At 45.1% G+C, this 19,639-nt stretch overlaps 1 protein-coding gene across 1 annotated transcript in view; it reads right to left on the reverse strand.

Annotated features, from left to right (window-relative positions):
- The window catches only part of SIN3A (SIN3 transcription regulator family member A), a 34,779-nt gene that overhangs the window by 4,803 nt on the left and 10,337 nt on the right, over positions 1–19,639 (reverse strand). The window contains exons 4-18 of the mRNA XM_050903272.1: positions 18,405–18,511; positions 17,626–17,908; positions 14,978–15,229; positions 14,289–14,441; positions 13,789–13,947; positions 12,399–12,488; positions 10,846–10,964; positions 8,490–8,700; positions 6,228–6,344; positions 5,278–5,516; positions 3,891–4,074; positions 3,134–3,707; positions 2,447–2,616; positions 1,190–1,363; positions 250–342 (exon numbers count right to left, since the gene is read on the reverse strand). Coding sequence (XP_050759229.1) covers positions 250–342; positions 1,190–1,363; positions 2,447–2,616; positions 3,134–3,707; positions 3,891–4,074; positions 5,278–5,516; positions 6,228–6,344; positions 8,490–8,700; positions 10,846–10,964; positions 12,399–12,488; positions 13,789–13,947; positions 14,289–14,441; positions 14,978–15,229; positions 17,626–17,908; positions 18,405–18,511 — 2,925 coding nt within the window. The remainder of the gene's footprint in view (positions 1–249; positions 343–1,189; positions 1,364–2,446; positions 2,617–3,133; positions 3,708–3,890; positions 4,075–5,277; positions 5,517–6,227; positions 6,345–8,489; positions 8,701–10,845; positions 10,965–12,398; positions 12,489–13,788; positions 13,948–14,288; positions 14,442–14,977; positions 15,230–17,625; positions 17,909–18,404; positions 18,512–19,639) is intronic.

A 19,639-nucleotide genomic window follows, 5' to 3' on the forward strand; every position in this document is an offset into this window, starting at 1 on the left:
GTCACTTTTGAAGGCTCCGTGCATCTTATCACCAAAAAGGCAGGTATAACGTTTCTCTATACAGTTTTGAGGGTTTTCTAATACCAAATAAACCAAGAAGGATTTGCCTACTCACATCACTGAAAGCTTTACGGCATGTCCTTGATGTTTCTCTATCTCGTGCTAACGGACCACAACAACAGTCAACTGGACACCCTCGTCCAGTGCACCCTTGACCACCAGTGAGCTCTCTGGACAAGCTGCTCTTACCTCTGCTTCTACAGGGTCATCAGAGTTCTCCTCTTCTGTGTCCAGCAGTTCAATGGTTAACTGAACTTGACCTCTGCTCTGAATGAACATCAGCTATAAAGAAAAGGCAGAAAGGACTTCAGTAAGAGGTTTCAAATAGAAAAAACAACCTCCACTTCTCACTGGGGCAAAGGGAGAATGAAGCAAGTTGGCATAGTTTTAAGGGAACAAACTGTGCTTCCCACATGCCTGACAGCAAAGGGAAAACACAAGCCAAATTGCACAATCTTTGAGGAACAGAAAAATTGTAAAGCTTTTTGAAAATCTTTCTTTTTTGTTGTTGTTTTTGGAGTGGTGCGGGTCCTTCTTGAGCCCCCAAAATAAGTTTGAGTGCAAGGGAAGAGAGATTATACACGCAGGCTTTTATCCAAACTACTTTACTCGCTCAGAAAGGGCCTGACCACTTCCTGCATCTTAGGCGAAGGAAGTATGGATTTGATTAGCACAGTGCACCAGGTTTATTTAGCAATGTATGCAGTCAGCAATGATTAATGCCCAGTCAGTATCAGCAGATCTCCCCACAGTCGACAAAGCTTGAGACACAAGAGAAATGGGAGAGTTTGAGCTAACAAATTAAAACCGGTGACAGCAAAGCAGTCAATATGATACAACCCAAAGACGTTGTGAAGCTCAAGGGATATTCATTGCTGTTCCAGGAAATATATTTCTCCTTGAAACCTCATTTCTGCGGGGCCCTTACAGAAGCATTAACCTACGGGCCAAAAGCTGGGGACATGCCACCAAAACTTTCCTGTCAACTTTCAGAGCTACAGAAAGTCCTCAGCGCTCTTGGGTGCCTAAACAAGGCTCCTTTTTTAAAGGACTGGTGCCTCTCCCTTCTTAAAAGGCATCCCCCTCGCCGCTCGCTGCTTTTACACCGCGGTTCGCAGCCTGGCTTTACCTTGAAACAGTTCTCCTCTGACATGAGCTGCTCAGCTTTGCGCTGGTACGCGGCCTCCAGAAGAGTACGAGAAGACTGGGAAGCGAGAAGACCTCCTGTTGCTCCGTTGTTGTTCTCCGACAGGTAGAGGTCTGTTACCTGCACGCAGATCTCATCGCTCACTATGTGCTGGAGCTGCATAAAGGAAGAACACGGGGAAGGTGTTCGTCAGGGAGCCTGCTACATGCCCATCAGCACAGGACAGAAAGAAACAAAGATGTAACCACAGGTTTAAGACCCAAGAAAAAAAAAAAAGGCTGAAAAAGTGTGAGTTTAAGGCTACATTTTTAGTAACTTCTTCCAGTTGCAGATGATCTCTGCTGCTATGTAAAAAAGGCAGTATCTTTAAAAAAATTAGCAGGTGGCAAAGTACAGCTACTCAGAGAAAAACTACGGGCAGGGAACATCCTGATCAGCAGCAGGGGAGGAAGGACTAGAGCACCGTGACATAGTATATCCCCTCCTCAGCAAGGGGCTCCTGCTGTGTCTGAAGAGAGGGGTGGGAGATTTAGTATCAAATCCTTATTTTGTACAAATTTAAAAATCAAAAGTCGCTCAACTGTCTTTTGAATTCAGTTAATCTCTGGACTGAAGTAAAGGGCTTCTGAAAAGCAGCTCTACCCTTCTGAAAGAGGAAAGGCTTTTCAAGCCATTCCACTTCCAGCCCCTTGTGTCTGTTTTTGTTCTTTACGCTACAAAAAGGCACATGAAGAATTTTTCCCTTCGTCACAGAGTCTTCCTACCAGCCCAATAAAAGGACTAGAGTTTAACAGCCAAAATGAGCTACTCAGCCAGATAAAAGAGACAAAGCTTTTCTAAAAAGGTGTACACTGCTCCTACAGCACTGGTGAAAAGGAAAGAAATTATTTAAATGTCATTTAATTCTTTTTCAAAGTTAAAGCAAGATTAGCTCTGGAGACGCTTTGAAGTTGAATACTTCCTAAAACTTCTGGAAAACAAAGGGAGAGCTCTATACGCACAGAGAGATTATTCTCAGTAATTTAAATACATCAGAAATTACCTTTTATCACGTCTCTTTACATCAGTGTTACAGCGGGGTTAAAAAACACCCAGAATTTACCTGCTTACCCCTGAAATTCCCCATTTAGGCATACAACACTCCCCTTCCAATGTAGGCCTGGGCTCTCACTGCAGCAAACAACCCGGCTACTTTCTCTACCCCAGACCATCCACCTTCCAGCCTTTGCTGGCAGTCACCTGTCGAACAATGCTCTGGATCAGCTTGTCCATGGTAAAGGCGATGTAGGCGTGAATGGTGAACATTTCGCGCAAGGAGTCCTCGTACTGCGACGAGTCCATGTTCCCATCCAGGAGATTGCGCACCATGTCCAGGAAGGCCGGGTAATAATCCTCGACATCGATGTCCACTGCAACAAGAGAGAATGGGAAAGATGAACACACCACCCCCAGGAAGGGCTGCTTTGAGTTTTGGTCCTCACACTACCCAGTCAAGCTGAAGAGTTACTGGAATAGGCTTAAATTCGTCTTTTATAGACATTTAAATGAGTCCTTTTAAGGCCACGGGTACTTTCATAATCTCTTGCTTTCTAGCTCTAGCCTCCTCCACGAGGTTTTTATTTCTGAAAGACTTTATAAAAAGCTTTTAGTTAGGGAACGCAAGGATACTTTAGATATGCAAGTGTAAAATGAAAGCTCTTATGAAATAACTGCTGCGTTACCATTCTGCTATTCAAGTCCCACGTACCCCACACCTTCCCATCTCCTCCCTCAATTTGGTGCTGCCCAGTGATAATAAAAGAGAGATCCCCTGCCCATCTTAAAGGGTCACTGCTGTAACATGCCTGAAGACACCAAACAAGCCCTGTCAACATGCTACGAATAGAAGCATCTTTCTTCCCCAGGCTCCCACCAGAAGTCACTCACTAGGCTCCTTCAGTCGCAGCTGGATGGCAGGACTGTCGCTCTTGTCTCGCTTTATGCCCAGCACTTCCCTCTCCCACTCCCTTTCCCGCGTCTCCTCTTCGATCTGCCGCTCGGCCTGGGTGCAGATCCTCAGCAGCCGCAAGCACAGGATCTGATGCAGCCGCATGAATATGTACCAGTTGCTGTTCACGTAGAAGAGATTGTAGACCTCATCCATGCCCCGCAGCTTCTGGGCCGTCGTGTTGTTGAACATCAGCTTGGTTTTGGGAGGACTGCCCCCAACACCGTTGTGCTTTTTTGCAGCCCCAGTAGCTTCGTCCACATCCATTTCCTCTTCTTCCTCCTCTTCCACATCTGAGAGTTCACCTCGCTGAGCAAACAGCAGGTCTGGAATGAAGTGATACATGATCTGCTTGATTTTGTACTTGTCCTCTTTCTGGATTCCCGTCTGCCGCTTTACATGGTGGATGATGAGAGAGGCAGCGTCTTCCAGGATCTGCTTGTCTTCATAGGCTAGTGATAGGTGTGGGCCTGTGGGGACTCCAGCATTGTCTTCTGAAGCCTGCTCTTGCCTCTACAAATGAGAAGCACAGCACAAACATTAGTACCAAACACCTCTCTCCACGCAAGACCCTTTCAGAAAGCTCTGCCAGTAGCGCAGACTTCCTCTCTCATCGAGCGGTGAGGAACAGGAACCGAAACTGCACTTGCAAACTACATAAGCTTGAGGGAAGGAAACCATTGGTGACCATCTTACCTCATCATAGATGCTTTCAATCTCATTGAGGAGACTCTTTGACCTCAGGACCTTGGTATCATTCTGCTTGAAGTTGATGCCCTGGTGGTCCAAGGATTTCAGGTAATACTTCTCATTCTGCTCTCGCCAGACTTTATTAAATCCTCTCTGGGCTTCTCGCCACTCCTCCTCTTTCATCTTTAACCTTGGATCAAGAAAACAAGGGTGAGCTAAGAGGTCTACTCTGAGCATATAAGGAAAACCTAGGCCCATGGTTCCTGGCCAGTGTTGAGCAGAGCTGAACTCCTTATGAAATGGGCATAAATGAAAGCTGTCCCACAGAACGGAGCTTTACCGGAGGAGCACCCTGCACATGCCCTTCTGAAGAAATCCCTCTGGGCTTCTTTCATGCCTAAATAACACCACTCAGGAACAAAGTAGCTTGAAGGCTTGTGCTTCCCGCCGCGGCATGCCAGAACAGATAGAGGGCTTAGTGTCCCTCTAGCCCCACTGTCCGCAGCAGGCAGAGGGGCTGAAGGGACGTGAGAGCCACAAGAGCTGGCCCGGCTCTCTCAGAAATCCCCAGAAAGTCATGTAGCTCCAGCTGCTGAAAAGGGGTAGCTTAGTTTGGATGATTAACAAAGTTATTGCCTTGCAGCACGGACACCTGAGCTTCCCGGGAACGGACTCCTGAACCTCGACTCAGTATCTCAAGCAAAGCACCCCCGATGCAGCTCAAGACCCAGCTCACAGGAAGAGCGTCCTTGCAGCAGGGTGGGGAAACTGTGACCTTGCAGGTATCCTGGGCAAGGCTGCTACCCTCAGCTCTCAGAGCCCTGAGACACAGGACCAACAGTCCCACAGAGACGAGAAGTGGCTGGGGAAGAGCATCTCCTGCTTACGCATCTCCTCGAGCTGCCCCAAGGAGTTGCAGCCTCCGCTCCCTTTTCTTGACCGATGAAGGGGAGGCTGACAACAGAAACCAGACTAGGAATCTGAGGGTAGCACAGCCACCGCAATCTGAGCCCACGGTCACGTACAGCCGTGGGATTTGGAAAGGGATCAAATTTAGCCCTGGAACAATCCACACAGTACAGACAGTTTCCTCATCTTACACACGATGCTGACACTGGGGACGAAACAAGGTTTAAGAGGAGACAACAAAAGCTCTACATCCCTCCAGCTGAGCTGTAAGGTTTTTGTTTCAGAAGGGTAATTCCCTCTTTTAGGTGATTATTATGAAATACAGCAACTGATCAGAACATAAAATGCACTTCTTAATTTACAGCCTTGTGGAGGTCACACCCTTTAGGGGCAGAACTTGGCTACTTTTACAGAAATCTGGATCACGTATGGTGCGTTATCCTTTGGCAGAGCCCCCGGGGCAGGGTGCTAGAGCAGTCAGTACCTTTTCAGTACAATGGGAACAGCCACGGATGGGTTCTTCCGAAGTCCATCAATGATGTCAGCTGCTTTGTCAGCATATATCCTCTGGAGAGCCTTGCGGTGGATCACCTCCGAAGTGCCACCCAGAGTGTTGTCCAGCCGGAATTTGGCCTGCTCCTCGGCAGACAAGCGCGAGAGTTTCTTTTGGATTGCCTCAAGGACGCGGATCGTTGCCAGGTTGGTCTCCAAGACAACATCCAGCTGAAGCGAACAGTGTATTAGCCATCGTTGATTAGATAAAACACGATACTTCACAGAGGCTAACATTTAAGTGACATGAAACAAGAAGCCATGCATGTTTAACAAGGTGTTCTTGAGCAGTGGTTTCCATGTTCGGCTGCTCTAAAATAATCCAATTATATTTTATCTGCTACCTAGATAATACTGCATAAGAATTTAAAGGCTAACAGAACGACACTGTTCAGAAATTACATTTTCCACCTGGGAATAGAACGCAATTGACAGTTACTCTACAAAAGGACGTGCTGAATCTGAGCGTATTCAAGTAATTGCCAAGCTAACTTCCATTTCAAGTCAAGATGTCAATCATTTAACATCCTGAACATATCGCTTTTCAGATTATTACAGGGGAATGCATGTTCTCGTGCACTACGTGGGCAGGAAGAACAGAAAAGATGCAGCGATTATATGCTGGCCATTGAACAATTTCATCTGGAGCGGTGTGAATGAAGAGCTCTGCACAAAAAGAGAGGGGCAGGGGTGGTAGCTTGGAGTGAGAGGTGGTTATGCAGCCGCTGCTTCTTGCGTTAAGAGAACACAAGCTTTTATGCAAAAAAACAGACACACAATAAAAACAGATTCTAAGCAGCAGTATTAAAAATATACCAAGATCGTCAAGTGTTCAGAGAACCCCAAGCTTTCCGAGACATGAATCAAGGAAAAACAATTTACCTCGAAACGCTCATCCTCGCACCTGTAGATGTGCTCTTCGTATTGCGTCTTCTTGGAGCTCACAAATGTGGAGTCTTCAGACCAGGACGGGAAGGAGACCCAGGTGTCATTCAAAACCTTTGAGGGAGACAGGGGGGGACAAGAGTCACGGTCAGTCTTCCAGGGGGTCACACTCGTCTGGCTCTGAGCCCAGGCTTCTGATGGAAGGATATAATTCCCCAGTTGGAAAAATTGTGTGCCCCTTCCAAAGCCCAGCATTCAGGGGGCAATCCCAAACAGTCAGAGCCAAAACGTCCCGGCAGTCTGAAAAATTCATTAGCTGGAGCTGTGAGAAAAAACTTGCAAGGGAAGAGAAAAAGAAAGGTGAAAGGAGCTTTTCCGTTACTTTGGATTAGTCAGCTGCAACCAGCTGGTTCGTCATGTGTGTGATTCACCATCGACAACGCTGGGTGGCCATCACATCAGATATGACTGTTAGACAGTACGTGGTTTCCACCTCCAAATAAGGCTAATTGGGAATATAAATCCATACCCCAGCAACACCTTTCCTGACAAAGCAGCTGAGCACCTGCAGCTTTCACCACCTCCGAAACAGGAACAGAACATTCAAAAAAACCTCAAAGAGGCCAAAGGCAAAGAAACAAGGATTTTGGCAGGCAGTCTTGAAAGTCAGGCCCAGTTTTCAGAAACCTGAAGCCTGAACAACTGAGTCATTAGATTCTCACAGGAAGAAAAGTTTGTAACTGCATCACACAAGACACTTTTGAGAGACATGTCAGGACTTAGATTAAAAAAAAAAAAACCCCAATAAAAAACTTAAATTGTCTCTTGTCCAGGCTGTTTTCGCTATCCTGCCACCACTTCAGCTGAACACCCATCACCACTGCTAACTGCATGACTTGGTCACCTACATTCATCCTCCTCATCTCTCAAGGAGTGTAAGAATACAAAAACTATGATGTTCCCAAACAGCAATCTCCTCGCTACTTGTTGTGGATGCCACTGCTCACTGCAGTCACCCAGGGAAGGGATTTCTGGGGCTCTCCCCTCCTCCAGTGAATGCTCTTAAGCAGCATGTTTATTATCTGGCCTTCAGCAAGAGTCCTGCTCACTCACCTCCAAAACATTACCTTCAACACCAGCGAAGGAACAGGATCAGCCAGTACCATTCCCACTTTGATCAAAAGGACATTACAACACATTAAAGGACTCAATGAGTACATCTGATCCTGCATGACTTTGTTGGGAGATCAGCTTTGACTCTTGACCAAGAAGGCTGGTTCCCTGTAGGGAGCTGATTTCCCAAAGCAACGCAACATTTCTCAAGACGAGAGGTCTTCTTAGCATTTCAGGTAGACAGAAAGAAGCATGTGAGGGCTATGTGGGAGAATCTGTCTACAGAAAACATGATTTTCTTTTAAAGTTGGACTAGAGACAACTCTGTAAGCAGACTAAGTGGGAATTTGGGTAAAAAGGTAGCAATAATTTTGAATTACGTACTACCTTGTAAAAGATCCCTGAGATCACATTAAGACCATACAGAAAACTAGTTCTGCCATTTCCTACATAGAGTGTTTAAGTTTGTAATCTTAATGTTCTTTTCACAGGTGTGAAAAGATATATGTAAAGCATCATACATACCTAATGCCCCTACATTTTATTTAAGTACTTCAACATCACAGCTATTCGGTGGGGTTTTTTTCCAGCTGCTCCCCAAGGCTTCATGCAACCCTGTCACAAGCACCACTGGAGAAGAGCTGATGCCAACCATCAAAGCCACATGGGTATCGCAACTCCCAGCCAGCTTCCAGCATAACCTATTCCTAGACTGACGCCTCACCCTGTGCAATAGCTTCTGGACACAATCCAGACGTTCGCAGGAGTGCCAAGCGCTCGCTTGCCACTGGGAACACCTCGGGGTGCGCTCACCTCGGGCTCCGACACGTACCGTGATGATCCCGAGCCAGGATGGTATGTCCGCACACGCCTGGGTGCAGGAGCAGCACGGCTCAGTGCTGGATCAGTGCTAACTGGCCCCAGCTCCATGCCCAGCGCCAGTTCTGGGGCACAGGCAGCAGCACAACTCTGCTGCACGAGAGCAGACGTGCCCTGACATCCCCGGGAACCTTTTCAGCATAGTGCAGGCATACAAAATAAATTCCCCATCCTGTGCTTCCGTTCCACTCATCCTTGCTCCATCCCTCCAAGAAGGCCAGGAATAGCCTTCCTCTGTCACGCAATTCCCATCCGAGAGCATCTTACCTCTTTACACAGCGGAGTCCGCCCTGTGCACTTGGGTTGCTGGTAGCTCTTGGGTAAGGCTCGGTAGCTGGAGCCCAGTCTTTTACAGGAGGCATAGTCTATCTCCATGGCAATCCCCTCGGTAGCCCGTTCCTTCGGATACGTCTCCATGTGAACAGACTCTTTATACCCCAGAAAGTTTTTAAACCAAGTGAACAACTCTGGGAATTTCCTAAAAATCAAATGAATGAAGTGAAAAACTAGCTAAGTAGAAATCAAACAGCGCTGAGCTGCAATGCTGAGGCTACAATTGATTGCTACAGACAGTGTCCAAGAAGACCCTCTGAATTATCAGTCTGGGGAGAGAGGAGCCTCTCTGCTCAATCCCACTTCCACAGAGCCTATCAAATGGGAAGCAAGTACCTGTTGGTTGATCAGGTGGTGGACTGCTCTCTCGGTGCAACTAAGGTGCTTTAGGATTACCACCTCATATTGCCAGGGATACACAGACAAGCACCGATGTATACTCCACACGCCTCGTGGGTACAGTCCCCGCGAGACAAGTGACAAGCAAGGAAGAGCAGCCAAAGCTTTCACTGCAGGGGCAGCACTCATTGCAGGGTCACGTCTGGGTCTCCCAAACTATCCCAGCAGTGAACTCAGGCCAGATCCCTAGTTGTTTGCCAATGTTCTTAACCTTAAAAGAGACCTTTCCTTTCCAAAAGCAGCAAGAAGAAACTGAAAAGCGATTCTGTAACTACACGGCAAAAGGTTTCGGTGCTGAGCAATCGCTTCAACCAGCGCTGCCTCCCCAGACTACGCAGAACAGCACAAATTATGAAGAAGCCTTTGCCTGCAAGGCCCAAGTTCGCCTGCTTGTAGAGAAAAGTTTTCTGAGGAATTTATTAGTCTAAAATACTGCATCTGTTCAACTCCTCTTATCTCATGCAAAGCTCCGGTAATATGAGGAATTGAACCTGTTACTGAGGCTAATTGAATCACTGCTCATTTATTGCTTTTTCATTACATGACAGAAGATAATGTCCAACTCCAGAATAAGACAACTGTATTATACCTTTCCCAATACAGATATTCACCCTTATAGCTAGGAGCACAGACAGTAGATGGGAGAAATCCAGGATTTTTTGTCAAATATTTCACCTTTCCTAGTTAAAGATAGCATCCTGCTACCTGACTAATTTGCATGCCTGACTTGCACGCATTTGCATGCATGACCTGATTAGCATGCCTGACTAATTCCAGTGGAGCTACAGAGAGAGTGGAAGCTCCTTGGGGCAGTTTCTTTGCACAATAGCTAGTGTAACGGGGTCCTGAACCCAATTTATGTTGCTATTGCCTTCTCCCTTGGAACCAGGAACTCAATTCACAAGAAAAAGGAACGTTAATCTTGCCGCCCAAAGTTGACGAGAGGATATCGGTTGGTTTTAGCTGATTAATACAGAGTTGTTCTGTACACTACTGGCAATTATGGAAGTCATAATTCCTATTTAAACTATAGCATTCCTTATCATTTTTGGCTTCATGACAGAATTGAGCTGCTTTTTGCTTTTTGGAAATTTTAGTGAGTTTATATCAGCACTCTGTTTTAGGGGGCATTTCCCATCTAATTAGACAGTCAATCTTCTCTCAAATGAAATAATCCATGATTCCAGAGCAAGAGACTGCAGTAACAGGCTGCTAAATAATTCTGTTTACTCTTCTGAAAAAGGAAGAAACACAGCAAGCAGTACCGGCACTGCTCTTGAATGCTGCCTGCCTGCCAAGACATAGCTAGGAATCCCTCTCTCACCTCCTCTTGGATAAGGAACAGTACAGGGCAGTGCAGAAGAGCGTGAAGTTGGAAAGAAAACTGAAGCAGGGCCCTTATTGTCCTGCTCCAATGAAGGGAAAGTCTGAAAGCCTAAAGCACATGGCACCTGCACAGTATTAGCCACTGAAAGGCTTCCAAGAACTACCATACAGCAGCACATGGCACCTTACCACGTACATTCGTGACACTCAGGCCGAGCTGGAGGGAATAGGAGATCAGAGAATGCACTGCCACAGAAGCAACTCATGCAATCATATAGCGGACAGACAATTAAGCAGTGGCAGGCTAGCCAGATTAAAGTTGAGCCAACCAACAGCGGAGGAAGTGGGCAGCACAGGGGGACTCCATCTCAGATGTACTTCGTGGCCCAAGAAATCACCGCCCGGCTCCCAGAGCGGCTTTCCTCCTCCTCCGTGGCACGCAACCACACGAGATGCATTCCCCTGAACAACCACAGAGTTCAGCGTTTCTTTCCTGGCTTTACAACAGCAACAGACCAAGTGGATTAAACTTTTCACCTCACATAAGGAAAGGGGCTCCACTTACCCCAGGAACGGAGAAACGAGCTGCACGAGCTCAGCCCGGGAGATCACCTCCTGGTTGAAAATAACCAGGCAGCGAAGGAAGTTTTCGTATGCTTCTGTGCTACGCAGAGCCTTGCGGACCTTATAGAGAGAAGAAAAGAGGAAAACAGTTGCTGTCAGGGTGAGATCAAGCTGTGTATGCTATCGCTGTCCAGGAGACCTGGATTCAACACTGTGTTTCCCACCGATGCATGGAGATTACACATGGAATGAGAATGCACATCTTTGAGTCGAACAGAGCGTAACTTGCCCTGTACACAGGGCCAGACAAACAGATACCAACGTGAGCCATCTCCGTGCTGGGTATGCCCTGCAACATCAGCACCCGGTGCACTACTCTGAAGGAGCTGCAAGTGAAGAAGGAAATCCCTCAAAGAAGCCCTAACAGCTGGATTACGAAACGCTGGAATTGTGGGCAACATCAGTCGTAACTGCAGCTCCACAAACCCTCCCAGGTTGCCTTTAAACACCAGAGAATATTGCAAGTAGGGAGCAGGGGTAAGAGACCTGTGCCCTGGGTAATACTGCTCCAGCCTCTGCCTGCATTACAGCTTGGGTTATCACAGATAAGCCAGCTTCTGTAACCCTTATCTTCGCAGTATAAGGAAACCAAACGATTCATCCCAACACCATTACCTTTCCCATGAGAACAGTTAGCATCTACGCATCAGACTGAGATCTATCATCATTAAGATATTCATCATTACGATTATAATTCTACAGCAGGGATTTCTATGTTTACTCGTGTTAACACCTACACATCCTCCGAGCAATAGATTGGCTCCCAGTTACCATGAGCTGGTCTACAGCATGCTGCAAAATGCACCGCATCATCAGGGAGCAACCAAGACTTTCATCGACACATGAATATTACTTAAAAGGCTTGTTTATGTTCACTATATACTCCCCTCTGAGCCATAAGGAAATGTGTGGACATCTTAGGGAAGACACCAAGGTACCACTTGGAAACATCCCACATATCCTTCATTTCTTCTGTGTGGTAAACCAGCAACAGGTAACAACTGTGCAATTAATTAGATTCATCTCTCAGGGAAAAAAAAAAACCCCAACGTCGACATGAATCAGCTGCTTTGCAAACTGAGCTCCCACACTGCAGGCAGCTGGTTGCGGATGGGTACAGCAAGCTGTGCCAACACAGCAAGACACGCCACGCACATCATTGGTTGTACGGGGATTTCATAAAGGTGAAAAAAAATCTGGAGTGTGCATTACAGGAAAAAATTCCCATTCCTGCAAATAAACTGCAGGTGAAAAGCTGGAGAACGACCTTCGGGGAAAAGACACAAGTATCCACGTAAAAAAGATCACCAGTCTTTCAAAAAAATTCAATGGATCTAACTTAGAGGTCGCACGATACATCTGAGGTCAAGCTGACAAATGTTATCAGGGTGGTGTATATACCACATACTTCACTGTGATAAAAATCCGGATGTATACACACTAAGAACATAAATCAATGACGCAAGACGGCTTTCTCTGAATCTCACTTCTCACCTTCTCAAAGAAGAGAGATTCTGTCCCCACACCATGTTTGCTGGCTTCCGCCAAAGACTGGTCTTTTAAACCAAGCAGCTTCGGTTTCTTCTGTTAACAAAAAAAAGAAAGGCAAGAAAAAAAAAAGGCTGTTCAGCGGAGCAAGTTGCCATATTTTGATTATCTGTCACACAAGGGTATCAGCTTCCTGACCCCACCGTTTGCTTTCAAATAAAAGAAAGGTGGCTTTTTTGGAAGGAAACTTGCATGAAACTGTGTGTCACAAGTTAATCTATTAAAGGTTAATCAGTAGCATAGAACTCCAAATATTTTTAATACACTGTTGCATCCTTTTCTGTAACTAGTTGATTGAAACAGTCACGCTACAGCGTATCTCACTTTTCTAACTAGTTTGCAGAATTACCAAAATAAATCTGGTTTTTTCCTATCACTCACCCAGTTCTTTAAGTCTTACACCTCCCTAAAATTATATTTCTTTTTCTCTCTTGCATTCCACTGCAAGATCCTTTGTTTTCCTCATACCAGCACTGCACTCTACATCCTCAGAAAGGCCGAAAGCTGCCTCCAAAATGTTTTATTTTGCTGCCCTTTATTTGAAGAGGAGGCGAAAGGGCAGAAGGGGAAGTAAATCACTGGATTTAAGTGATACAATTATGTCTGCTAATGCTTTTCAGCACAAAGCAAGATACACCACCTTCAAATAAAGCAGGCAAACTTATCCTTAGTGCACAAACACTAAGCCACCTGGCCACGACACCATTTTTATTACACTACAAAGCCTTGCTCTCTAAAAGCATGCGTCATTTGAAAAGGGCAAACTCTGCTAAGGAATAATCATTCATCTTTGTATTATAAGGTTTATCATAGGAAAGATGAGCAAACATGATTCCACTGCATCCGCTCCAAGTTCTACTACAACAAAGCTTTCAGGCACACCTTTATCTTTCCCTCAGCTTATCTTCCCACATGCCTTAGAAACATCACTATAAATTTTGGACAAATTTATTCTGCGGCTTGCCTGAGACTTTTGCCTCCACACCCCACGTCTCCCCCTCATCACCAAACACTGCTTTGTTCACCAATAAAACTACCCCCATGCATTCTGCAGCATCCTAACAACTGGGGAAAGCCCTATTTTTCCCAGGCCAGTGAAGTAACTATTACCGCCCTCAGGTACAGGTAACACCACCAGTGTGTGACAATCAGAGACAAAGCCTTGCACTTAGAAACAAGGACTTGGAAAAGTTTCCTCTAAAGGCAAGCATTAGCTTCCGTGTTCTCAAGCTGCAGCCCGTGCCGCAAAAATCGCACAGACTCGTAAAATGCATCCCGCTCTGCCACAGCCTCCTGGGAAAAACAGGGCTGCTGAACGAGCAGCACACGCTCTTACCTTCACCGGAGGGGTTGCTCCAGTTCCCGAGTGCCGTCGGATCTGACAGCCATTCTGGTTGGGTCTTTGCTGTTTGTTGTTGAGCTGTGGCTTCTTCACCGTGCCACCGTGATCATTTCTTACCGATTCCACTTTCTCTGCAGTTGTCTTACTTAACAGCTTATTTAGAGACAAACCCATAAGACCATTAGAGCTGAGTTCCACGCATCCAGGCAAAAAAATATGCCTGCTCCTCCTAGCTCTAGATGACCAAGGTATTTTACTGCAGTTATTGCAGTCTTAGAACAACCCTTTTAGGCAAAGGGATTGTATTTAAAGGACAAGTTATGGCCAGAAAACACAGTCTATCACCCTGACCCCATTCCCACACTCAGTAAAAGATCACTCCAAAAAAAACCCAAGAAACAAACAGCAAAAGCACATTTTTCTGAACTCTGGCTACGCACAGAACAGTTTTCCGCTAGGTATTTCAGTTCCAGTCTATCTCCAAGACGACTCACCACAGAGCTGTTGGCATCAGGCAGGAACTGCCCGAACTCCGAGAGCAGATCCTCCTGGTTCTTGAAGAGGCGAGCCACCTGCGCGTACACCTCCTGCTCCGTCAAAGCCGGCGTGTAGTTACCTCCTGCCTCCTTGGCGTTACGCTGCTCCTTCTGTCATAGGAAAGAGGAGAAGCATCAGAAGAAAGGACGCACAAACTATTTCAGTGACAAAGAAAAAAAAAACCCCTCAGTGATATAAAGCATGAAACAGCAAAGGTCTCAGCATCTTATGTAAAGAATCATACTATATTAATACTAAATGTATGTACTTATACATACTATAAACATACACTAAACGCCCAACTGGCCCTGGACTAGTAGGACACTGATCAAGGAAGCGGTTTCTTTACTTTTAACGTAGTACTACAGCCAAGTTGTCTCTTCCTGACCCACCCTCATGAAAAAACACCAAATACGATTTTTACAAAGGCATTTCAGACACTTGCAAACAAAGATGATGGAGGGAAATCTATTATTTCATGCTGCTATGTAACCTTCTAATTTGCAAGAATTCTGCTTAGTTTGCTGGCCAATGCTAATCCAGCAGAAGACCCAAATGCAAGTCTTGGACAGACACAGTTAGCTCCCCATGGCAAAGAAAGAGCAATAACCATACACATACTCAAATCTGCATTGTTAGCACTCACCTGATATGTATGGAGGATCTCCAGGAAGGCTTTGTAGATGTCTGGCTGTCCCTGGAACCGATTCTTGATCTTGTTGACATAGTTGATGGCATGATTAAACTCAACGGGCTGATTGTTCTGCAAGGATGGTGTGGTTCCCAGAGAGATTGTCACAGGAGTATGAGGTTGGACCGGTGGTGAGCGTGGTGATGCATATGGTGGAATCGGGGGAGTTTGCTGGCTGGCGGGAGTATGTGCCTGCAACTGTGATGGCTAAGAAGAAAAGAAGCCATGTTAGAAATTAGCAGATTCCTTTATGTTTGGAATAAAGGCACTTTTATTCCACTTACGGACCATATCCAGAGGAAACAACCCAGCATATAACTGTATCTGATAGCAACAGTGGAACAACATGGAGTCAATAGAGATACCTCTGAGCTGGAATGTATCAAGTGGACGAAACCTCCTGCTACCACATCCAGTCAAACAACCTCTTCCCATATACCGGCCCTGGATGCCTTTTGCTGCACTTCCTTAAAATAACGATCTTTTTAAACTGCTACTAAACAATTATTGCCTTTGCAGGTCTAGAGAATTTTAACAATATCTTTCATAAACTGAACATTTCCTAGTTGCTGTCTAAGCAAAAACTGCTGTTAAGAGTCAAAATTAAGAAGTACTATTTCACAGTCAGAGTTGGGTTTTAAAGATTATCAGAAGCACAAATACAGGTAGACTAAGCAGAAGAAAACTGTTATCCAAAGCAAATAAATAGATAAATATTTAGTGGGCCAGTAGAGACTACACTTCATCAGGAAGACAAAACACCCAGACCACTCAAGCTGTTGTTATTAACAGTTGATTTTCCTTGCTAATTGCTTTTGACTGAAATCTGATAAGAGACACATACTATCTCAAAAATTTAGGAGAGCCAAAATGCATAGGTATGGCTCGCTCCAACACTGCAAGTTATTTTGCCCCTAGTGAAGAATTCCGGGATGCACAAAGGCAACAGCAAGGGAAAACTGGAATTTCTTTCAATATTGAGACAAAGAGCGGGCAGATAAGGCGCTCAGAGTAATTCTTTTGAATATTCTTAATAGACACCTAACAGGCACAGGTAAATTTAGCAGCAGTTTCGAGGTGGCAATTTTAAATGGAAATGGAAGTACTCATTCTTCTCACCTTCTAAACTTCAAAACTTGTATTACATAGCGTTTTCACAACTGACAGTGTAGATAACTTAGGATGGCCAGAAGCATCCTATTACAAGACCCTCCCTTGCTTACCTACAACTTTACCTGCCTGGTAAGGCAATCTCACCTCATTATCTAGCATGTCCCTCAGGTTCATTTTAAAGTTTCAGCAAAAATAGTTCAACTTTTTGCAGGTCGATGTGGAGAAAACCACTTGGCCCACAGTGAGGAGAAAGAGACTGCTACCTCTGCACTGAGAGCATGTACTACTTCTTCGGAAAAAAGCCTTGAAATCTGGCGCAGGTAAGTTAATTCTGGAATGCCTCAGCTTTGCAGTTTTCAGCTTTGCAAATCTTTTAGCATGTTTTTGTTTGCCATTTCTGAACAGCAGGTTGCAAGTCCCACCAATGTTTGTCTAGAGGTCATCTAATTGCCACATTTTAAATCCTGCTGCTTTCTAACTGCATATTACTTTTTTTTTTCTTTTTTCCTTTTCCAGCCAATTGTTAGCTAATTGTACAGTTTAGAGATTAACCCTTGAAACTTCGGGGATTCTTTCCCTAAGGCTCTCAAATTTTTCCACACTTCAAGGCTAAAATACGTACTATTTTATCTAGAGTAAGCTCCCTGAATGCCTATTATCCTATTCTGTTTCCAACCACATAAAATACATCTGTTGGACAGTAGCATCTGGATTACATCTAAAACAGAGTCAAATTGCCTTTGTTATTGAAAGGTCTCAGTTTCAGGCGCACAAACCGATACCTAAAGGCAACATCATGGTCATCTTGCCTGAACTCTTGCACTTTAGATTTTGCCAATAACTCCTGCACCCATCCAGCTGATGGCTGAACTAGACTCTTTTACAAAAAACGTCTGATCTGAAAACAAAACTTCAAGCAATGCAGAATCTACCAAATAACTAATCAAGCTCTTCTAAAGGCTTAATTGCCCCAAGCATTTGAAACCACACACACACTTTCACACCAAGAGCAACATCTTTATCACGGCCTCTGTTTTACGGGGAATTTCTTGGGACTTGAGTTATTCTGAGACAATATACACAAAAGCAGGCAGTTCAACATGTGCCCAGTGCTTTAACCAGGAAGCCCTTCTTGCAAAGTCAAATGCATTTCAGGGTCCTTTTTCCTGGGGCTGCTGGATCACTCCCTGAATAACGCGTGTACGTTTTACCAGATGCTCTGAGCATCTTTCAGTTCCCCACTGAAAGCAACAAGGCTTTCCAAACCCTTAAGGTGGCTTATTTGAATTATTGTCAAATAAACTAGGACGCATCTTGAAGTTTGAAAAGGAGAAACTAAGCCAGCAGCAGAAGCACAACACACGCAGGTTCACAAGTACTATGAAAAAGCAGTGTGGAAGTTCCTTCTTCGCTCTCTAGCTCCCTACCAGTTTCAGCCGGAGGCAGCAGGATCCCCGTGCTATCAATGTACGTCATTCAAAGTCTCTCACCTTACTGATTTTGGCAGGTGGTGGCTGCGGCGCTGGCTGTGCTGGTGTTGGGGTTGATTGCGCTGAAGGCTGCGACTGATGCTGCGGCTGGGGCTGCGGCTGGGGCTGCAAGCCGTGAGTGGGGATCTGGTGAACCTGCCCTGGTGTTGTCACATTCACCATATCATTCGTCTGCACCTCAATCTTGTAACCAGGAGGCAAGAAGGTGTTGAAACCCATGATCAAGTCTGGGTGGCCCTTGAAGAGCTGCGATACGCGGCTGATCACTCCTGGAGTGTCAATACTGAAGAAGGAATAAGATCAAAATGTCACGATCCTCTAAGACCCTTTCAGTGGTACATCGAGTTCTCCACGCAAGAATTTTCCATTAGAATTTTTACCTTATCATCTCTAACATATGAAAGGAAACAAAACTGATTCCTATAAACACATTACTGAACTTAAGAATGACATTAGAATTATTTTATTAGCCCAGACAGCATTTTATATCTATGAGATCTAGTCCCAAGCCTGACCATTATTAATGGGCAGACAACCAGACAGCCAGATGAATCAGCTATCAAGGCTGAACTTGTGAACTCCCACTCTAAGCAGAGATTTAGTAGAAATGAAGGGAGGCATTTAACTTTCAGAAGAGAAAGCACACAACTGCTTTTACACTACTGCTAGAGGCGTGTTACTCTGCACATGGAAGGACAGAATTTAGCTCCTGCTCTGTGCTCCCATGCCTGCATACACCTTTCTAACCTGGGAGGAAGAAGCAAAATGCAGCCTGTTACCTTTGAGATTTAAATTCCTTCATAATATCCAAGAAGTCATTGTAGACCTGTGGCTGGCTACCAAACTGCAGCTTCACCTGGTCAAGATAAGACAATGCATCCTCCACCTGGAGACAGAACAGACAGGTTATATTAGCAGAGAAGATTTTATTTCACCTCCATTGTTCTGCAAAACACGCATTATTTGAAAACACAGCTGTTAGCCCTGAGCCTGGGCAGGGCATTAAAGAGCAAAAGATCATGAGCCTGGTTAGTGTACTACCAGCACCATCTGAGTAAGAGATACTCACTCCCCACTCCTGGCTCACAAGATAAAACTGTACCAAAAAGAAACAAAAAGGGAAAAAAGCAACACAGATCAGCAGAATTACTCAGAGAAAAAAAAACATACTCCAAATTTGCCATCACTGAAGTGACTGCTAGGATAAACAGAACTAGACTGAGTATTTTTCCTGCATTCATATGTGGAAATTATTATGGAAGTCTAAGAATAAGCAGAAAGTGGAAATGACATATTCAGTGTAGTAGATGTCTGCCAGGTACACGCTTGCACTTTTTTCTAAAAGCCAGACATTTCAGTTCAACGTATAAGGATTTTGAAAATGGCAACTGTGGGCGGTAAATTGTTTTACACCTCAAACAGCAAGAAGTTTATGAACCGTTCGTGTACCAACATCCAATTTTCAGATGTACTGAAAGAACAGCCACAGCCTAAAGCAAGAGCTCCGGGTCCCTATCGCCCCCGACAGCCAGGCCACACGCTCATCAGCTGCCAGAGCTACACACAGGACCTCTCTTTCGTCTGAAATCAAATGAAGCAAAGGAAGAAAGACTATTACGTATAGCCTGAATCTTGCATCAGCAGAGGATTTGCCATTGATTTCACTGGGAGAAAGAACCACACGTTATGAAACCATTTTCAGAGGTCTCAAGAAACGAAGTGTCCTGCATTCCGCAAAAGGAAAGGGCCTCTCACCAACAAGGCAGTGGGTTCCACCAAAACTGGAAGAGACTTGCACCGTATTTGGAAGAGACGAAGAAATAGGCATCAACTCATATATATGTGGCCTTCTTGCTAGAGCTGAACCAAATGTAGCTACTTAAATGGGTTATTTTTGGTGGAGTTTTCTCTTTTTTTAAGGATTTTACAGCACATAATCCGAGAATAGAGCCTTCCTTACTCCCAAATTACTCCCACACAACCACCCACATAAGCCATGTGTTCAGAAAAGCAC

The sequence above is a fragment of the Gymnogyps californianus genome, chromosome 11, assembly GCF_018139145.2.
Source record: "Gymnogyps californianus isolate 813 chromosome 11, ASM1813914v2, whole genome shotgun sequence".
Lineage (NCBI taxonomy): Eukaryota > Metazoa > Chordata > Aves > Accipitriformes > Cathartidae > Gymnogyps > Gymnogyps californianus.